A 15,944-nucleotide genomic window follows, 5' to 3' on the forward strand; every position below is an offset into this window, starting at 1 on the left:
ACGGGAAGAAAATGTGAATTGGTGTGTAGTGAAAGATTTTTCCTTTGGTGTCAGAACAGTGGCTATTCACCCGACTTAAATGCAGAGTTCTAACAAAGACTTTTTGTTTCCCGAGACTGGCTTGTGACAGTTGCTATTTACTCTGCCCTTAACCCATGAAATACTATGTGACACAGGGAAAACTATTTTCCTTAAGTAATATTCATCATCAAGGATGGTGGGTGTAGAGTTAACACACTGTAAAACATTCCTTGTAATGCTAATCTCGCCTTTATTGTAATATAAGTGCAAACTACAGTAATCCCAACAAGTGCTTTAGTTAACAAGAGATATACTGTAACTTTAATACACGCAAGGGTTCAGTGTTAAATGTTAAAGCACAGAACACGCAAAAAACATTTCAGCCTGTCATTGCAAGGGTTTCTCTGATTCCTTTAAAATAACACAAACATAAACAAAGCACACTATTCATCAAAGTTTTCAGTCTATAAAAAGCGAAAAAGAAAAACAAAATTTGGTTACTTTGCTGAATAAAGAATACAAAAAAGAGAAGCAATAGTTTACAATCCCCCTCACTTTAAACTTACAGGACACATTATCATAGGTTAAATCCACACTACTACGTTTGTATTAAAGCATCCTTCCGCTATGTTTACATCTGTCGTCCACACTAATACAGAGTTTTTGTTTATCTAAACTAAATGTTACTGAGGATTATTAAGGACGCAGAGCTAAAATGCTCCTGTGGACTGAAATAACTTTAGTTTCAAAATCAAGACGTACACTTCTGATTAGTCATGAACAAAGATTTAAAGTTTAAATAAGTAAGAAAGAATAAATAGGCTAGCAAAATAAAAAGAAGTTAATAGAATAAAAAACATGATGACTAAAGACTAAAACTATTTAGAAACTCAAAGGCTGCCCAGATGATGAATCCTTTAATCTAAGTGTTTAATGACCTACTGGTTTACCTGGATGAAAAGTAACAACCCACAGAATCCCCCCAGAAGGAACGTTTAACGAGTGGAAAATGGTGAAATGTCATAAATATAAATAATGAAACTGATAACTATCAATTGCTAACATGCCAACTTAAGATGGAGAACACCTTCATATTTTATTTGGCAAGAGAGGGAGAGGTTGTTCTGTACCCAGCTAACATGCGTTGATGCATTTATGAGCAGGTGTTGCATTTCTTTCTCAGATCATTCAGCAGAATTGTAAAGACTTCATCTTATCCTTTTTTCTCTTCTTTGTAGTGATGTAACACAGAACATCACTGTTGACTTCAGTCTCACTTCAGTTGAGGTACTCGAACAAGCAACTGATTGATTGGAAACGTATTGAAAGCTTGTTCCACACTGCCTTGTCCTGACAGATCCAAAAAATATCCAGTGAAATACGTAACCGTTTGAGGTAAATACAATACTCTCACTCAGCTTCAGTTGAGTTCTATTCAAGTCAAGCGTAATTATTTTACACAATTATGTTGTGACACACTCTTATTTTTAATTTCTCTGGTTTTTACCTTCGTATCATTCAATTTGTGTTCGTTTTATAGCCTCAACTTGAAACTTGTGTATTTAGTACTTTTATCACTTTAAGTTTGCACTTCAAATTTCTCACAAATCTTTAGTAAGTTTGTTTACATGCAGAACCAGGTTATACCTAGTTTTCATATAGATTCAGTTTTTTTATGTCTTTTAAGTATATAACTCCATTTCTAATCATATAAAAAACGGACAAGGAAAAAATTATCTACGTAACTACAGTGTACATATAGAAATTCAATATTCAATTGTGGCTTCTTCTGATTATTTTGTGTAACCTGGTTCCGTGTGTATGTGTGAACGTGCTGCATGATCCTCCACAAACAACTGGCACTCCAAAAAAGTTTTGTGAACACCCACCCGTCCATCAAGTGAGTGAATTTCTAATTTGGGGTCAACTATCCCTTTAACTGATGCACCTGAGCTGTTGCACCAGTTCACTGGACGAACACGTGTGTAGCAGAGGTGTGTGTCATGCTCCCTAAGACACAAAATGTAAGAAAGAAAATATCATGAATTTCCAAAGTAACAACTGTAATGAAATATATTGTTATCATATAATACCCCTAATAACTGCATGAGAAATAGCTTTATTATTAATTAATGTGCATTTGCGGAAAACTTATGAGCCAAAAAGTATTGCATAAAATTGAAAATATTCTATCTCTGCCTGTATTACCGTTTATTCTGCTTCTCGACGGTCCTCTTTAAAAGCCGTCTCCTCAGGATTTGTCATTTCCGCCTCCCTACGTGTGACCAGGAAAAATGGTAGTTTGCCAGATTTATAAAGATGCCACACTGCTGCCGCTACGATAAGGACGATCAGAATTGCAAATAAGATCCAACAGACAACACAGGGTTCTGTAGGGAGAAAAAAACACAAGAAAGAACAGTTACACAGTTAGAGGAAATAATGTCAATTTATCTCCCTAAAACTTGTCACTGTGGTCAGTGATCTAGTGATTGATAGTTACACGTCGAGCACTGTAGTGCTTCATTGTGCACTGCAACTTGGTGATGAGGTACAAATACACACACACACAATTTACATTTCCAGGTGTCCCAAAGCCCCAACATTCAAATTCGACGCGAAACAAGGTCATTTACTGTTTTAAGACTAAATGTCAGCTGATATCTTTCTACAAGGTGCATTCACAGACCGTCGGACGTGCTAACGCCCATTAGCTTAGACACTTCTGGTGGACTTTAAGGCTTAAAACATGGTGTAAATGACCTCATTTGAAGCCGAATTTGAATGTTGGGGCTTGCAGACACTTGGATGACCGCACACGAGCAGTTTGGAGGTTGTTTTATTATTTCTGGTGAACTATCCCTTGAATAAAACCTTGACAGGGGGCAAATATGAGGAATCCTGACTTAATACATGCAGCAGTCCTGAACTTTATCATTAATTTAGGGGAGAAATACATTTTTGGATTCCAATCGTTTTTTTTATTTTTATTAAGAGACACACGCAGCCACACATTCAGAAAAGATGGCAACATTCATAACAGATTCAAAGACAGAATGCAAAACAAAAACTCACCTGAAATCACAGATCTGAAGATGTAAACAATGCTTCTTCCATATGGGTTAAATGCGGTACACTGGTAGAGGCCATTCAGGTCAGAGCTCCTGGTCAGAAACTGCAGCGTTCCACCCTCTACTCTGACACCAGACTTAGGCCACGCTTTGCCAACTCTGAGGCAGAGAAAACAAGAATGAGTATCAATCATGGAACCAAGTGACGACTGACGTTGAGACACAACATGTGTCACACTGTAGAGATGTGCAAATTATCAGATGATAACTTCAGATTCTAGCTGTCTCTAGAATTCCAGGTAATTAATAAGTCAACCATATAAGTTTTTAGACCTGTTCACACCTTCTATTAAAACGCATCCTGAACGTGTTTCCTGTGACTTTTGATTGGATCTCACTGTAGGAGCCATAAATAAGTTTATTTTTTTGTTAGTTATGATTTAATGAATTTGTATTTTGGGATTATTTTTTGTATTATTTATTGTTGACTTGTGATCATATGAATTTGGAAGGAAATAGGTCATAAGGATAGGGGCGGGGCTTATAGAAAGAAATCAAAGGTTAAACACCACTTGTGGATCTCATCCCACTGTGCACAGGGTTACCTTGCTTACTGTGGACTTTTCATTCAAATGTTTCATGGTCATTTTGGAGCTGCAAACTTGAAAAACAGTTTTTTAGGGTTGTAAATTAGCACATCTCAGTGTTAGTCTTTACAGAGGTCCATTGTGTCATTCATGATCTTGCTTAACCATGATAACTCACTGATTATACTGTTGTGGGACAAATAAAGGATTAGACTAGCCTCCTAACTGTCAAATGTCAAAAATCATGTGGGTACTGCAATTGATGCATGTATATAAAAAAGGCTTTCATTAAAAACGTTTTTAAAGCTTGTATTTCTCATGCCTATCAACGTTTATATTGAATCAGCTGCTTTTTAAAGAATGCTGTTTTCTGAGATTTCAGGACAGACTGCTACTTCTCACACAGAGTAAGTCAATCAGGGTCAAATCATCTTGGCCTGCAAGGTCATGGACTTCATGAGACTTCTGAACCCTTTGGATTGTACTGAACATATCGCTGTTCCAACCACAGATTAGATTTACTGATCTCCAAAGGTTTAGATATCTTTGTTAACAAGATTGTTGATTCTAACCTGTCAGATCAGGATTGTTTGTTTTTTGATGTGACCATAGATGGTAGAAGAACAAAATGGTACCGAATGCCTCATTAAGAGAAGCTATCTATGTTCATCCACAGCTGCAGAGTTCTGTACTCTGTACTTAAGAACTCCCAAATGCTCTCAAAGGATTTGAAATCAATCCATTAAAAAGTGAATCATTTTAACTCGGCAGTGTGTCACCAGAGACATTCAAACAGAAATCATAGACTAAACTGATGTCATTGGGAAATGACAGAATTCGCCTGCTCAAGAGGGAATGCCTTAGAGAGGAGAGAAAGTGTAGGAGGAGCAAAATATAAAAAAACAATAACGCATCATGGGTAAAATGTTGGAGTGATTATATTTTATATCATAATGGTCTGCAATAAAAAACTTATCCTGGCAATTATTCAACACAATAAGTCAAGAGCAGCAGGGACATATTGAGACCGTGTTACTGAGGCAAACACCAGCAAGTTTGTAATTATGATTTTAAAACAGGCAACAGTGTTTACCAGTGGGGTGCAAGGGGTCCTGTAATCCACAGCACAGATTCAACCACCTTCAACATGAGAGCAGCGCTCGAAAACACCTTTGAGTGTGCAGGGACATCAATATAATCAACCATTAGGAAAACTGTAATCTTTCAAAAATAATTCATGTTGTGAATGAGAAATAAGCCTCATCAGAAACTGAGGTAGAGGAGTGATTGTATACTCACAGTAAACTTGTATAGTAAAGGGAACCTTTGCCTCCTTCGACAGGGCTGGACTGGTGACGACACAGTGGACCACCTGTTTGTCGATTTCCATGGTAGGTACTCCAAACAGGTAGCTGACTGTGGTAGTCTTACCATCATCATGATGCGTGGAGTTGGCTGTTTCCCTCAAGTTGTCTGCTAAGTTACCTGTGAGCCAGCTCACACTTGCCGGAGGCTTGGAACCAGCAGCCGTGCAGTTTGCAATGCAAACTTCCTTATCAGCCAAAGTGGGAAGGTTATCCTTCACCCATATGACAGGAGGCACTCAAAGAGTTATCAGACACAAAAGGTTAACATACCCAAGAAGGGAATCTTCTCTCATTCACACAAAAGATTCTTAAACCAAATAAAAATGTTACCGAGCACATCCAGATGTATGTGTGTGTTGTGAGTTCCGCTGGGGAACAAAGTGAAGATGCAAGTGTAGATGCCTTCATCCTGCAATGAGACATTGGAGATCTGGAAAGATCCATTAAGCTCATTGAAGCTCCCAATGAACTCAATTCGATCATCACGTCCATTCACATAATCTGGTCCATTGGTTTTCCGAACGGTCAAGAAAAAATTATCTGTTTTAACTCTGGTCGTCCTCTGCCATGAAATCTGGTTGACAGTCTCTGTGGTGTCAACAAGTTCGCAGTTGAATGTAACTGTACGTCCTTGCACCACAGTCCTGTTTCCTCCAATCACCTGCAGAGCTGTAAAAGACATAAAACCTATCAGTCTATTTCAAAGCACAAACAGAGGTAAAAAGCCACATGAAAGAAATCCTGAAACATTTGATTGGACTCTCTGCAGCCATGCTTTGTTTCTTACACCTGCGCTACGTGGCAGCTAACAGGTGGCTTATAATAGTCTGTTTACAGTTTAATCGTTCTAAAGCAACTGAACTGGTTTGTTCTCTTCATCCTCTTTACTGAATGAGGGAACTCAATTAAAATAAAGGAATTATTATTATTATAAGGCACTCTGAGTTGTTAACCCCAGAACACTAACGTACAATTAGTAACAACATCACTAAGGTCGGGTACATTTTACCCGATATAAAATATCCGATAAAAAAGACTTCTCATCAAAATATATTAATGTACAACAATACATAGCAATTTGCTGTACTCTTCTTTTATTTTTTTAACAAAAAAAGCAATCATGGGGGACCCACGCCACTCAGACAGCAGCAACACAATGGAAATCCCATGACTACACTCGCGCCGTAAAAAACACCCGACGTTAGTGTTCTAGTGTTAAATAGGAGTCACCATGCCTTTAGTATATGCCTGGTGACTGAGGTGTGTTCGACTTCATGTGTCTCTGTGCAGTGTTGACATAATGTAATGCATGCTGGTCTGAGAACAAAGCCTTTTCAATTTTTCACCTGCAGCTACAGCACTTGGAAACCCCCTTCCAACGACACTCTCTGGAGATTCATAATCAGCAGCTGCTGAGGATAAGATACTTATTGGACTTCCTTTTTACAGTTATTTTTACAGATGGCCACTAACCGTTTTCATTTGTAATTACTAAAATTGTAATTGTCATGTGAAAGTTAGCACGTGGGCAACAGTACAAAGAAATGTGTTGGACGAGAAGAAACAGGTGCTCAGCGGTGAAATAAGTGAACAAAATGTAGAAAGACCCTTATATTAAATAAAAAGTCAAATACAGTACTAAAAACTATATACGTTCCAAGATTAAAAATTTAAAGTTGTCATACATTTGATTATGCAAATGCATGACAACTTTAAACTGCACCTTTATTAATTATCTGTACCATTATTGATCCTGAAACTACAAATATAATGAATATAATTATCAGCATCAGAACGATACACAAATGAATTAAATTATTAGAAGTAAATACAATTATGATACAAATATAACTATGATCATTAGAAGTAAATACAGATATCATACAAATATAAATATGATCATCAGAGCTAAATTCGATGTGGAAAGCACTCCACTTATACAAGCTTTTCTCCACGAGTATTTTATTATTTCAGCGACTCTATTTTCAATACAAATGATTTTTGTCTTTCCCTCTTGTGAGTAACCGTCTTTCCTCAGGACGTGTGATTCTTACAGAAAACTTTACCTGTGTGCATGTCAATATTATTATTCTGTCAACTAACGTTATTACAAGTAGTAGTATTATTATCATTAGCTTAACTAGCCTATTATCGTGACGTGTTATCATAGAGCCTTTGTCCCCTCTCTCCTCGTGCTCCCTGCTTCAGTACATGTAATTAAAGGTGACAGAATATTAAAGATGAGGAGCATCTCACCGTTTGTCTGTGTGTTCGCGTTCAGTATGAACAATAACATTAGCCACATGTTGTTGAGTTTCTCCGTTTATCCATTAATTTCTGAACTCGATGATACAGAAGACCGACGGGGAGAGAGGACGATGCCTGCTGCTGGAACGACAACACGTGGCGAAGCTTGGAGGATCATAAAACATCCAGCGATGAATTGTTTACTTTTCTCAACTGATTAATTTTTTACTTTGCTCCACCTCCTTTTTTTCTTCTTCCTCTTCCTGTTCCTCTTCTTTTCCAGCAGACTAGACATTTAGTGCTGTACTGCCAACCACCGGTAGGGAATCTTTACTGCAGTTTATGCGATATAAACTTCTAATTTTAAGGAAGTGCAAGACTTCCCCAGCTCTCTGTTTCTTGTACATCTTTTTTTTTTACAGATAAGTGACTAATCCTATCAAAAGCTCTCCTTTCTTTGGCATAGAGTGGAAAATACATCAGAATATGTTGGACAGGCTGCAGGACTCCACAGTTGTCATAGTTTCCATCTCTGTGTTTTCCCACAAGCACTAACCCACTTGTTAGTCCACAATGCCTGAGCCTTAACCTCATCAGATTGACTTCATCTATTCGAGGCATGGGTATGTTATTGACAGGTTTAACTGATGCTTGGATGTTGTATAGCTTTTTTCCTATGATGTCTCCCTCCCACCCTCGCTGCCATATCTGATTGCCCCTCTCACTGATGATGCTACGACACTCCATCCTTCAAGTGGAACTTGCACATCCACTGTATTTCTGCTAAACTTGCCTTTGCTTCCCTTTTCTGTCTGTCTCTCCAATACAGAGACCATCAATGAAATTTCCCCAATTATATCTGGCTTAGCTCCATTTCCCTCTCCCCCCACCAATGCCACTAGGGCAGATAAGGAACCTGTGCACAGTACGTCATCCCGGCCTCCATCTTCCACCCACCACAGACCCTACAATAAAGCAATTAACTCTGCAGTGAATATTGAAATCCCATCTGGTAGTCTTCTACTCTGACAGATTTGAACATAGGGGATGTATGAACCAAATCCCACTCTATTGCTTTATGGATCCCTTGAACCATCAGTGTAAGTATTAAGATGGTTTCTCCATCATTTCTTCGGATGTCTGTCTACATGTTCTGCCAGATCTGCTATTTCACCTTCCTGCAATGATTCTTTAATTGACAGATCCACATCAGCTTCTGCCCAGAGCCACAGTTAAAAGCTGTAACTCACCTGTGGAGGCAAACAGCTGCAGTAATACCAAAGAGGAGCAACACAACTCAAGGTAGAATTGTGTATAGAAAATACGACAACAGGACTTCTGCAAGAAAATAAAGTGTATTTATGCAGGTAGCAGGACAGTGTGTACCTTGACTTGCACTACGCCCGGGGCCTGCTTACCTGGAGGTGTCCCAGCCAAGGACTAAATACATGCAGCAGTCCTGATGTCCAACTTAATTATTAATTTAGTGGAGTAATACATATTTGGATTCCAATCGTTTTTTTTTATAATTAAGAGACAAACACACAGACACACACTCAGAAAAGATGGCAACATTCATAACAGATTCAAACACAAAATTCAAAATCTAGACCTCACCTGAAATCACAGATCTAAAAATGTAAACAATGCTTCATTGAATTCATAAAAAACATGACGACTAAAGACTAAATCTGAAACCAAAACTATTTATAAATTCGAAGGTGCCCCAGATGATGAATCCTTTAATCTAAGGGTTTAATGACCTACTGGTTTACCTGGATGAACAGTAACAACCCACAGAATCCCCCCAGAATGAACGTTTAACGAGTGAAAAATTGTGAAATATCATAAGTATAAATAATGATACTGATAACTATGAAATGCTAGCATGCCAACTTAAGATGGAGAACACCTTCACCTTTAATTTGGCAAGAGAGGGAGAAGTTGATCTGTACCCAGCTAACATGCGTTGGTGCCTTTTGAGCTGGTGTTGCATTTCTTTCTCAGATCATTCAGCAGAATTGAAAAGACTTCATCTCATCCTTTTTTCTCTTCTTTGAATCGATGAAACACAGAACATCACTGTTGACTTCAGTCTCACTTCAGTTGAGGTACTCGAACAAGAAACAGATTGATTGGAAACATATTGAAAGCTTGTTCCACACTGCCTTGTCCTGACAAATCCAAAAAATATCCAGTGAAATACGTAACCACTTGAGGTAAATACAATACTCTCACTCAGCTTCAGTTGAGTTCTAGTCAAGACAAGCATTATAATTATAAACACATAATTATTCTGTTGCACTTATTTTTGATGTCTCTTGTTTTCACTTTTGTATTCGGTTATTTTACCTATAATTGTATGTTTGTTTTATAGCTTAAACTTGTGTATTTAATACTTTTATCACTTTATGTTTTAAAGATTCCTCTTCAAATTTCTCAGTCAGTTTGTTTACATGCAGAACCAGGTTAGAGTCTGTTTCCATATAGATTTAGTTTTTTGATACCATATAAGCATATAACTCAGTTTCTTATCATATCAGATGTGTCAAGGAAAAAATAAACAAAATAACTAGAGTGTACGTATAGATATACAATATTAATTTGCTTGCTCCTCAGATATTTCTGGTGTGTCTTAGTTCTGTGTGTATATTGTTCGACCCTGGTCTAGGGGAACCCAGAGACATAACATGTGGTGCGTCTCCCATTCTCCCACTCCCAAGCAGGCCAGTGTCACAAGGTATTTTAGTTTACGGGTAGCTTTAATTACACTTCAGAGGGAGAACAGGCCAAAACAACAAACAAAACAATCTATTTCCCTACCTTCCCTTTACAAACCAAAAATGTTAACAAAAAGACAAAAGCTTACCTAACTCTTCTTTTTCAAACACAGGAGAAAAAAAGGGTAAAAGAAAATGGCTTCTCCCTCCTACAGGGCTACCACACACAGTTTTTCTAATTTCATACATACGAGACACAGCAATAATTCAGACACTGGTCCCAGTTGGATCTGGGAGAATTGGTGGAGAGAGGAAGACTGCCGGTCAGTCAGTGGCTCAAGTAGGCTCCTCTCTTCACCCTGGCCAATCCTGGAGCATCAATCAGGCGGATCACGCCAATCAGCAGGTCCAACCTGCTAGCAATCAGGCACCCACACACACACACTCACTCAAGAAGACTGCTCACACACTAGGAGGAGGAACAGAACAGTAACATATATAGACAGTAGCACATATAGACACCCAGGGTCGTAACAATATGTGAACGTGCTGCATGGTCCTCTACAAACTACTTGCACTCCAAAAATGTTTGTGAACAATTCACTCACCCCTCTATCGAGGGAGTTAATTTAAAGTTTTGGGTCAACTATCCCTTGGACTCAGGGGTTCCCAAACTTTTCCATGCTTAGGACCCCCATATAGCATAAGCCTCTGGCCGGGACCCCCAGTTGCAAACTAATTTAAAATTACGTGCGACATGATGGCAAATATCAAAGATACAACTTCTTAATATATTTCCCTCATTTTTATTAATAACTTTTATATTTAAAACATATCTTGTCCTTTCTGTACAGTAATATCAACCATAAGCACACATATATATATATAAAAACTGGAGTGTGTGTGTATACATAAAAGCCAGACTCATGGAGGCAAATGGAAGAAGAGATTTCATACCTCCGTGTTTTAGATGCCAAGGTGGCATTCGGTGGTTGTGGCAGTTTTGCAGCGGAGTCAACTTAAGTCTGGTTGTCTGATGGTCTTTTTTTTTTATGTGTGCATTTTGTCTTTAGCAGGAGGTAGCTGGCTATTTTTAGGCAGACAGCAACTTTCTGATGCAGAGGATGCTCGATTCTGATTGGTTTGAACGGTGTGTTTTTTTTAAATAAAAATATTGGCATCCTGGGACACAGATTTCGATATGCAATGATTAATAATATCTGAAAAACATATTTAATTTAATCATAATAATTCTATGTTTATTGCTACATTTCCCTGATAGTTTCCGCGACTCCCTTGGCATCCCCTGGGGGTCTGGACCCCCACATTGAAAAGCAGGGGTTTAACTGATGCACCTGAGGAGTTGCACCAGTTCACTCGACAAACATCTGTGTAGCAGAGGTGGTGTCATGCTCCCTAAGACACAAAATGTAAGAAAGAAAATATCATGAATTTCCAAAGTAACAGCTGTAATGAAATGTATTGGTATCATCAAATACCCCTAATAACTGCATGAGAAATAGTTTTATTATTAATTAATCTTGTAAATTTACATTTGAGGGAAACTTACGAGCCAAAGATTATTGCAGCAAATTAAATTTGACACGTTCCTTCTATCTCTGCCTGTATTACCGTTTATCCTGCTTCTCGAAGGTCTTCATTAAAAGCCGTCTCCTCAGGATTTATCATCTCAGTCTCCCTGCATGTGACAGGGACTCTCCTAAACAATCAAACATCAGTTAATAGGAGATACGATAATTAGATATAAAATACAGTATTACTAAACTTAGGTACCTTGAACCTAAAAATGGTAGTTTGTCAGATTTATAAAGATGCCACGCTGCTGCTGCTACGATAAGGACGATCAGAAGAGCAAATAAGATCCAACAAACAATGTAGGATTCTGTAGGGAGAAAAAAACAAAGAAGGACACAGTTAAAGGAAATACTGTCAGCTTATCTCCCTAAAACTGGTCACTGTGGTTGATAGGTACATGTCGAGCTCTGTAGTTCATTCATAACAGCCTAAACAGGTTGCAAAACTAGACCTCACCTGCAATCACAGATCTAAAGATGTAAACAATGCTTCTTCCATGTGGGTTAAACGCAGTACACTGGTAGAGGCCATTCAGGTCAGAGCTCCTGGTCAGAAACTGCAGTGTTCCACCCTCTACTCTGACACCAGACTGAGGCCACGCTTTGCCAACTCTGAGGCAGAGAAAACAAGAATGAGTATCAAACATGGAGCCAAGTGACGACTGCTGTAGAGACACAACTGAAGGATCTCACTGAAGGAGCCATAAATACGTTTTAAAAAGTTTTTTATTTTAGGTATGATATAAGATGGTAAGGATTTGTATTTTGGGATTATTTTTCATTTGTTGTTTACTTATGATCATATTAATTTGGAAGGAAATAGGTTATAGGGATAGTGGGGGTTATAGTTTATATAAGCATCTGTGTAGGACGGAGAGAGGGTGAGTGGGGACACTGTATTTTTTGTTCACCGCTAAAACTTCCCCACGCAGCATGCTATTTTCCGTTGCATGTTTCAATAAGATGATCTTTTTCTTTAATAAAAGTGGATACGCATTTTTACAGGTAGCAGTGATTTTTGGATCAGCGCGTCATTCAAATCATTAGGCCCTACCTCAGCCCCTCAGTGACTAGTTTGTTTTCACAAAGTCGCTATACTCACTTACTCACTCTGTAAGCAAATTATGTAAATTCTGTCTGTATGATATTTAACCCAGTGTGATAAGTGCCTGTGTCTTTATAGCTGCTTTCAGACATGCACTGGACTCTGTGGACCATGTGTGAACACAAATGTCAGAGTGAGACGCTCCGCAGTTTCTACGGACTTCATCCAACACCTTTAGAAATGATTCATTGCAATTGTGATCATTCTCCTTACTTCAGTAACACAATATACAATTCAAACGCATCATACAATAAATGAACTAAATATGTTTGGTTAAGACATTTTCCATTGAAATGGATTGATTATAATTACTGTACCTGGTCCAGTTAAATTCTGCTTTGGGGTTGGCATCAGTCTCACATTGAAATGAGTCTTCTTTGAGATTTTCAACAATTTTCACTTCCATAGGCGCAACTGCAAGAAACCGAAGGAGAACCAGCTGTGTTATGTCTTATATCCAAAAAATATTAAACAGTTATCTTGTTACCCTGCTTACTGTTGGATTTTCATTTAAATGTTTCATGGTCATTTTGGAACTGCAAACTTGAAAAACCGTTTTTTGGGGTGGTAACTTAGCAAATCAATCCATGAAAAAGTTAATCATTTTAACTCTGCAGTGTGGCACCAGAGACATCCAAAAAGAAATCATACACTAAACTAATGTCATTGGGAAATGACACAATTTGCCTGCTAAAGAGGGAATGCGATAGATAGGAGAGAATGTGCAGAAAGGGTAAACAATTGACACAATAATTGTTACACTAATGCGTCATGGGTAAATTGATGAAGGGATTATTTTTTATATCTAAAACATCAAAAGTCAACTTTACTGCAACATCATAAGGTTCTGCAAAAAATAAATAATTCAACACTAAAAGTCAATAACAGCAGGGACATATTGAGACCGTGTCACTGAGGCAAACACACACAAGTTTGTAATTATGATTTTAAAACAGGCAACAGTGTTTATCAATGGGGTGCGAGGGGTCCTGTAATCCACAGCACAGATTCAACCACCTTCAACATGAGAGCAGCGCTCGAAAACACCTTCGAGTGTGCAGGGACTTCAATATAATTAACCATTAGGAAAACTGTAATCTTTCAAAAAGAATTGATGTTTTGAATGAGAAATAAGCCTCATCATAAACTGAGGTAGAGGAGTGATTGTATACTCACAGTAAACTTGTATAGTAAAGGGAATCTTTGCCTCCTTCGACAGGGCTGGACTGGTGACGACACAGTGGACCACCTGTTGGTTGATATCCATGGTAGGTACTCCAAACAGGTAGCTGACTGTGGTAGTCTTGCCATCATCATGATGCGTGGAGTTGGCTGATGACCTCAAGTTGTCTGCTAAGTTACCTGTGAGACAGCTCACGTTTGCCGGAGGCTTGGAACCAGCAGCCGTGCAGTTTGCAATGCAAACTTCCTTATCAGCAAAAGTGGGAAGGTTATCCTTCACCCATATGACAGGAGGCACTAAAAGAGTTATCAGACACAAAAGGTTAACATACCCAAGAAGGGAATCTTCTCTAATTCACACAAAAGATTTTTAAGCAAATAAAAATGTTACCGAGCACATCCAGATGTATATGTGTGATTGGAGTTCCGCTGGGGAACAAAGTGAAGGTGCAAGTGTAGATGCCTTCATCCTGCAATGAGACATTGGAGATCTGAAAAGCTCCATTAAGCTCATAGAAGTTCCCAATAAACTTAATTCGATCATCACGTCCACTTAAATACTCTGGTTCACTTGTTTTCCAAACAGCGAAGATATGATTATTTTTTTTAACTCTGGTCGTCCTCTGCCATGAAATCTTGGTGACAATCTCTGTGGTGTCAACAAGTTCGCAGTTGAATGTAACTGTACGTCCTTGTACCACAGTCCTGTTTCCTCCAATCACCTGCAGAGCTGTAAAAGACATAAAACCTATCAGTCTATTTCAACGCACAAACAGAGGTAAAAAGCCACATGAAAGAAATCCTGAAACATTTGATTGGACTCTCTGCCGCCATGCTTTGTTTCTTACACCTGTGCTACGTTGCAGCTTACAGGTTGAATTGTTCTAAAGCAACTTAGCTGGTTTGTTCTCTTCATCTTCTTTACTGAATGAGTAAAATGAATATCCCTGAATTCAATTCAAATGTATTGGATGTGAAAACCCGAGGGCAAGGATATTATTATTAGGCACTGTGAGTTGTTAACCCTAGAACACTAACGTACAATTAGTAACACCATCACTAACGTCGGGTACATTTTACCCTATTATATACCCGATTAAAAATACTTCTCATCAATATATATTAATGTAAAACGCTGCCAAGCTATTGCTTCCACTCGATACAACACCTCATAAAACAAAAAAACGTATCACGGGGGACCCTATGAAAAGGCTCTAAAATTTGTGAAAACTTAGGCAGTAGTTAAAGAAAAATTATCAGCAGATGCTAATCTCCAAAGAGGATGAGATGCCTATTTGACTTCTTTCTGAAACTAGAAATGAATATAAATCTCATCATCAGAACGAAGCACAAATAAATTACATTTGAAGTAATTACAATTTTGATACAAATATAACTATGATCCTAAGATGTAAATACGATGTGGAAAGCAATCCACTTATAGATGTTTTTCTCCATGATTAGTGTTATTTCACCGTTTCTATTTTCAATAACAATTTATTGTCTTACCTCCTGTGAGTAACCGTCTTTCCTCAAGACGTGATTCTTACAGAAAACTTTACCTGTGTGCCTGTAAATATTATTATACTGTAAACTAACTCACGTTATTATTATTATTATTATTATTATTAGCTTAACTAGACTATTATCATGACGTGTTGTCATGGAGCCTCCAGTGTGCTCCCTGCTTCAGTACAGGTAATTAGAGGTGACAGAATGTTAAAGAGGAGGAGCATCTCACCGTTTGTGTGTGTGTTCGCGTTCAGGACGAACAATAACATTAGCCACATGTTGTTGAGTTTCTCCGTTTATCCAGTCATTTTTGAACTCGATGATACAGAAGACAGACGGGGAAAGAAGAATATGCCTGCGGCTGGAACGACAACACGAGGCGAAGCTTGGACGTTCATAAAACGCGCCCACTGATTTGCTCTACTTCTACTTTCTATTTCTTCTTCTTCTTCTTCTTCTTTCCGGCAGACTAGGCACTATTTAGTGCCTTACTGCCACCCACCGGTAGGGAATCATCACTGCAGTTTATGCGATATA

The 15,944-nt window shown here is 38.3% G+C and overlaps 1 protein-coding gene across 2 annotated transcripts; it reads right to left on the bottom strand.

The window, feature by feature from the left end:
* Positions 1 to 247: 247 nt before the first annotated feature.
* Positions 248 to 15,832, bottom strand: LOC133967335 (nectin-1-like). Of its 2 annotated transcripts, XM_062402729.1 has the most exons (8): positions 15,637 to 15,832; positions 14,287 to 14,625; positions 13,890 to 14,192; positions 13,031 to 13,127; positions 12,066 to 12,220; positions 11,808 to 11,916; positions 11,646 to 11,733; positions 9,248 to 11,429 (listed from the first exon to the last, which is right to left on the bottom strand). In XM_062402729.1, exons 1-7 carry the CDS (start codon positions 15,683 to 15,685, stop codon positions 11,649 to 11,651), a joined length of 1,137 nt encoding a protein of 378 aa, XP_062258713.1. In that variant the 5' UTR covers positions 15,686 to 15,832; the 3' UTR covers positions 9,248 to 11,429; positions 11,646 to 11,648. The 2 variants fall into 2 exon arrangements, with proteins under 2 accessions (XP_062258714.1, XP_062258713.1); XM_062402730.1 differs by lacking the exons at positions 9,248 to 11,429; positions 11,646 to 11,733; positions 11,808 to 11,916; positions 12,066 to 12,220 and adding exons at positions 248 to 2,031; positions 2,230 to 2,411; positions 3,097 to 3,251.
* Between the last annotated feature and the right edge of the window lie 112 nt (positions 15,833 to 15,944).

The sequence above is a fragment of the Platichthys flesus genome, chromosome 13, assembly GCF_949316205.1.
Source record: "Platichthys flesus chromosome 13, fPlaFle2.1, whole genome shotgun sequence".
Taxonomy (NCBI): Eukaryota; Metazoa; Chordata; class Actinopteri; order Pleuronectiformes; family Pleuronectidae; genus Platichthys; species Platichthys flesus.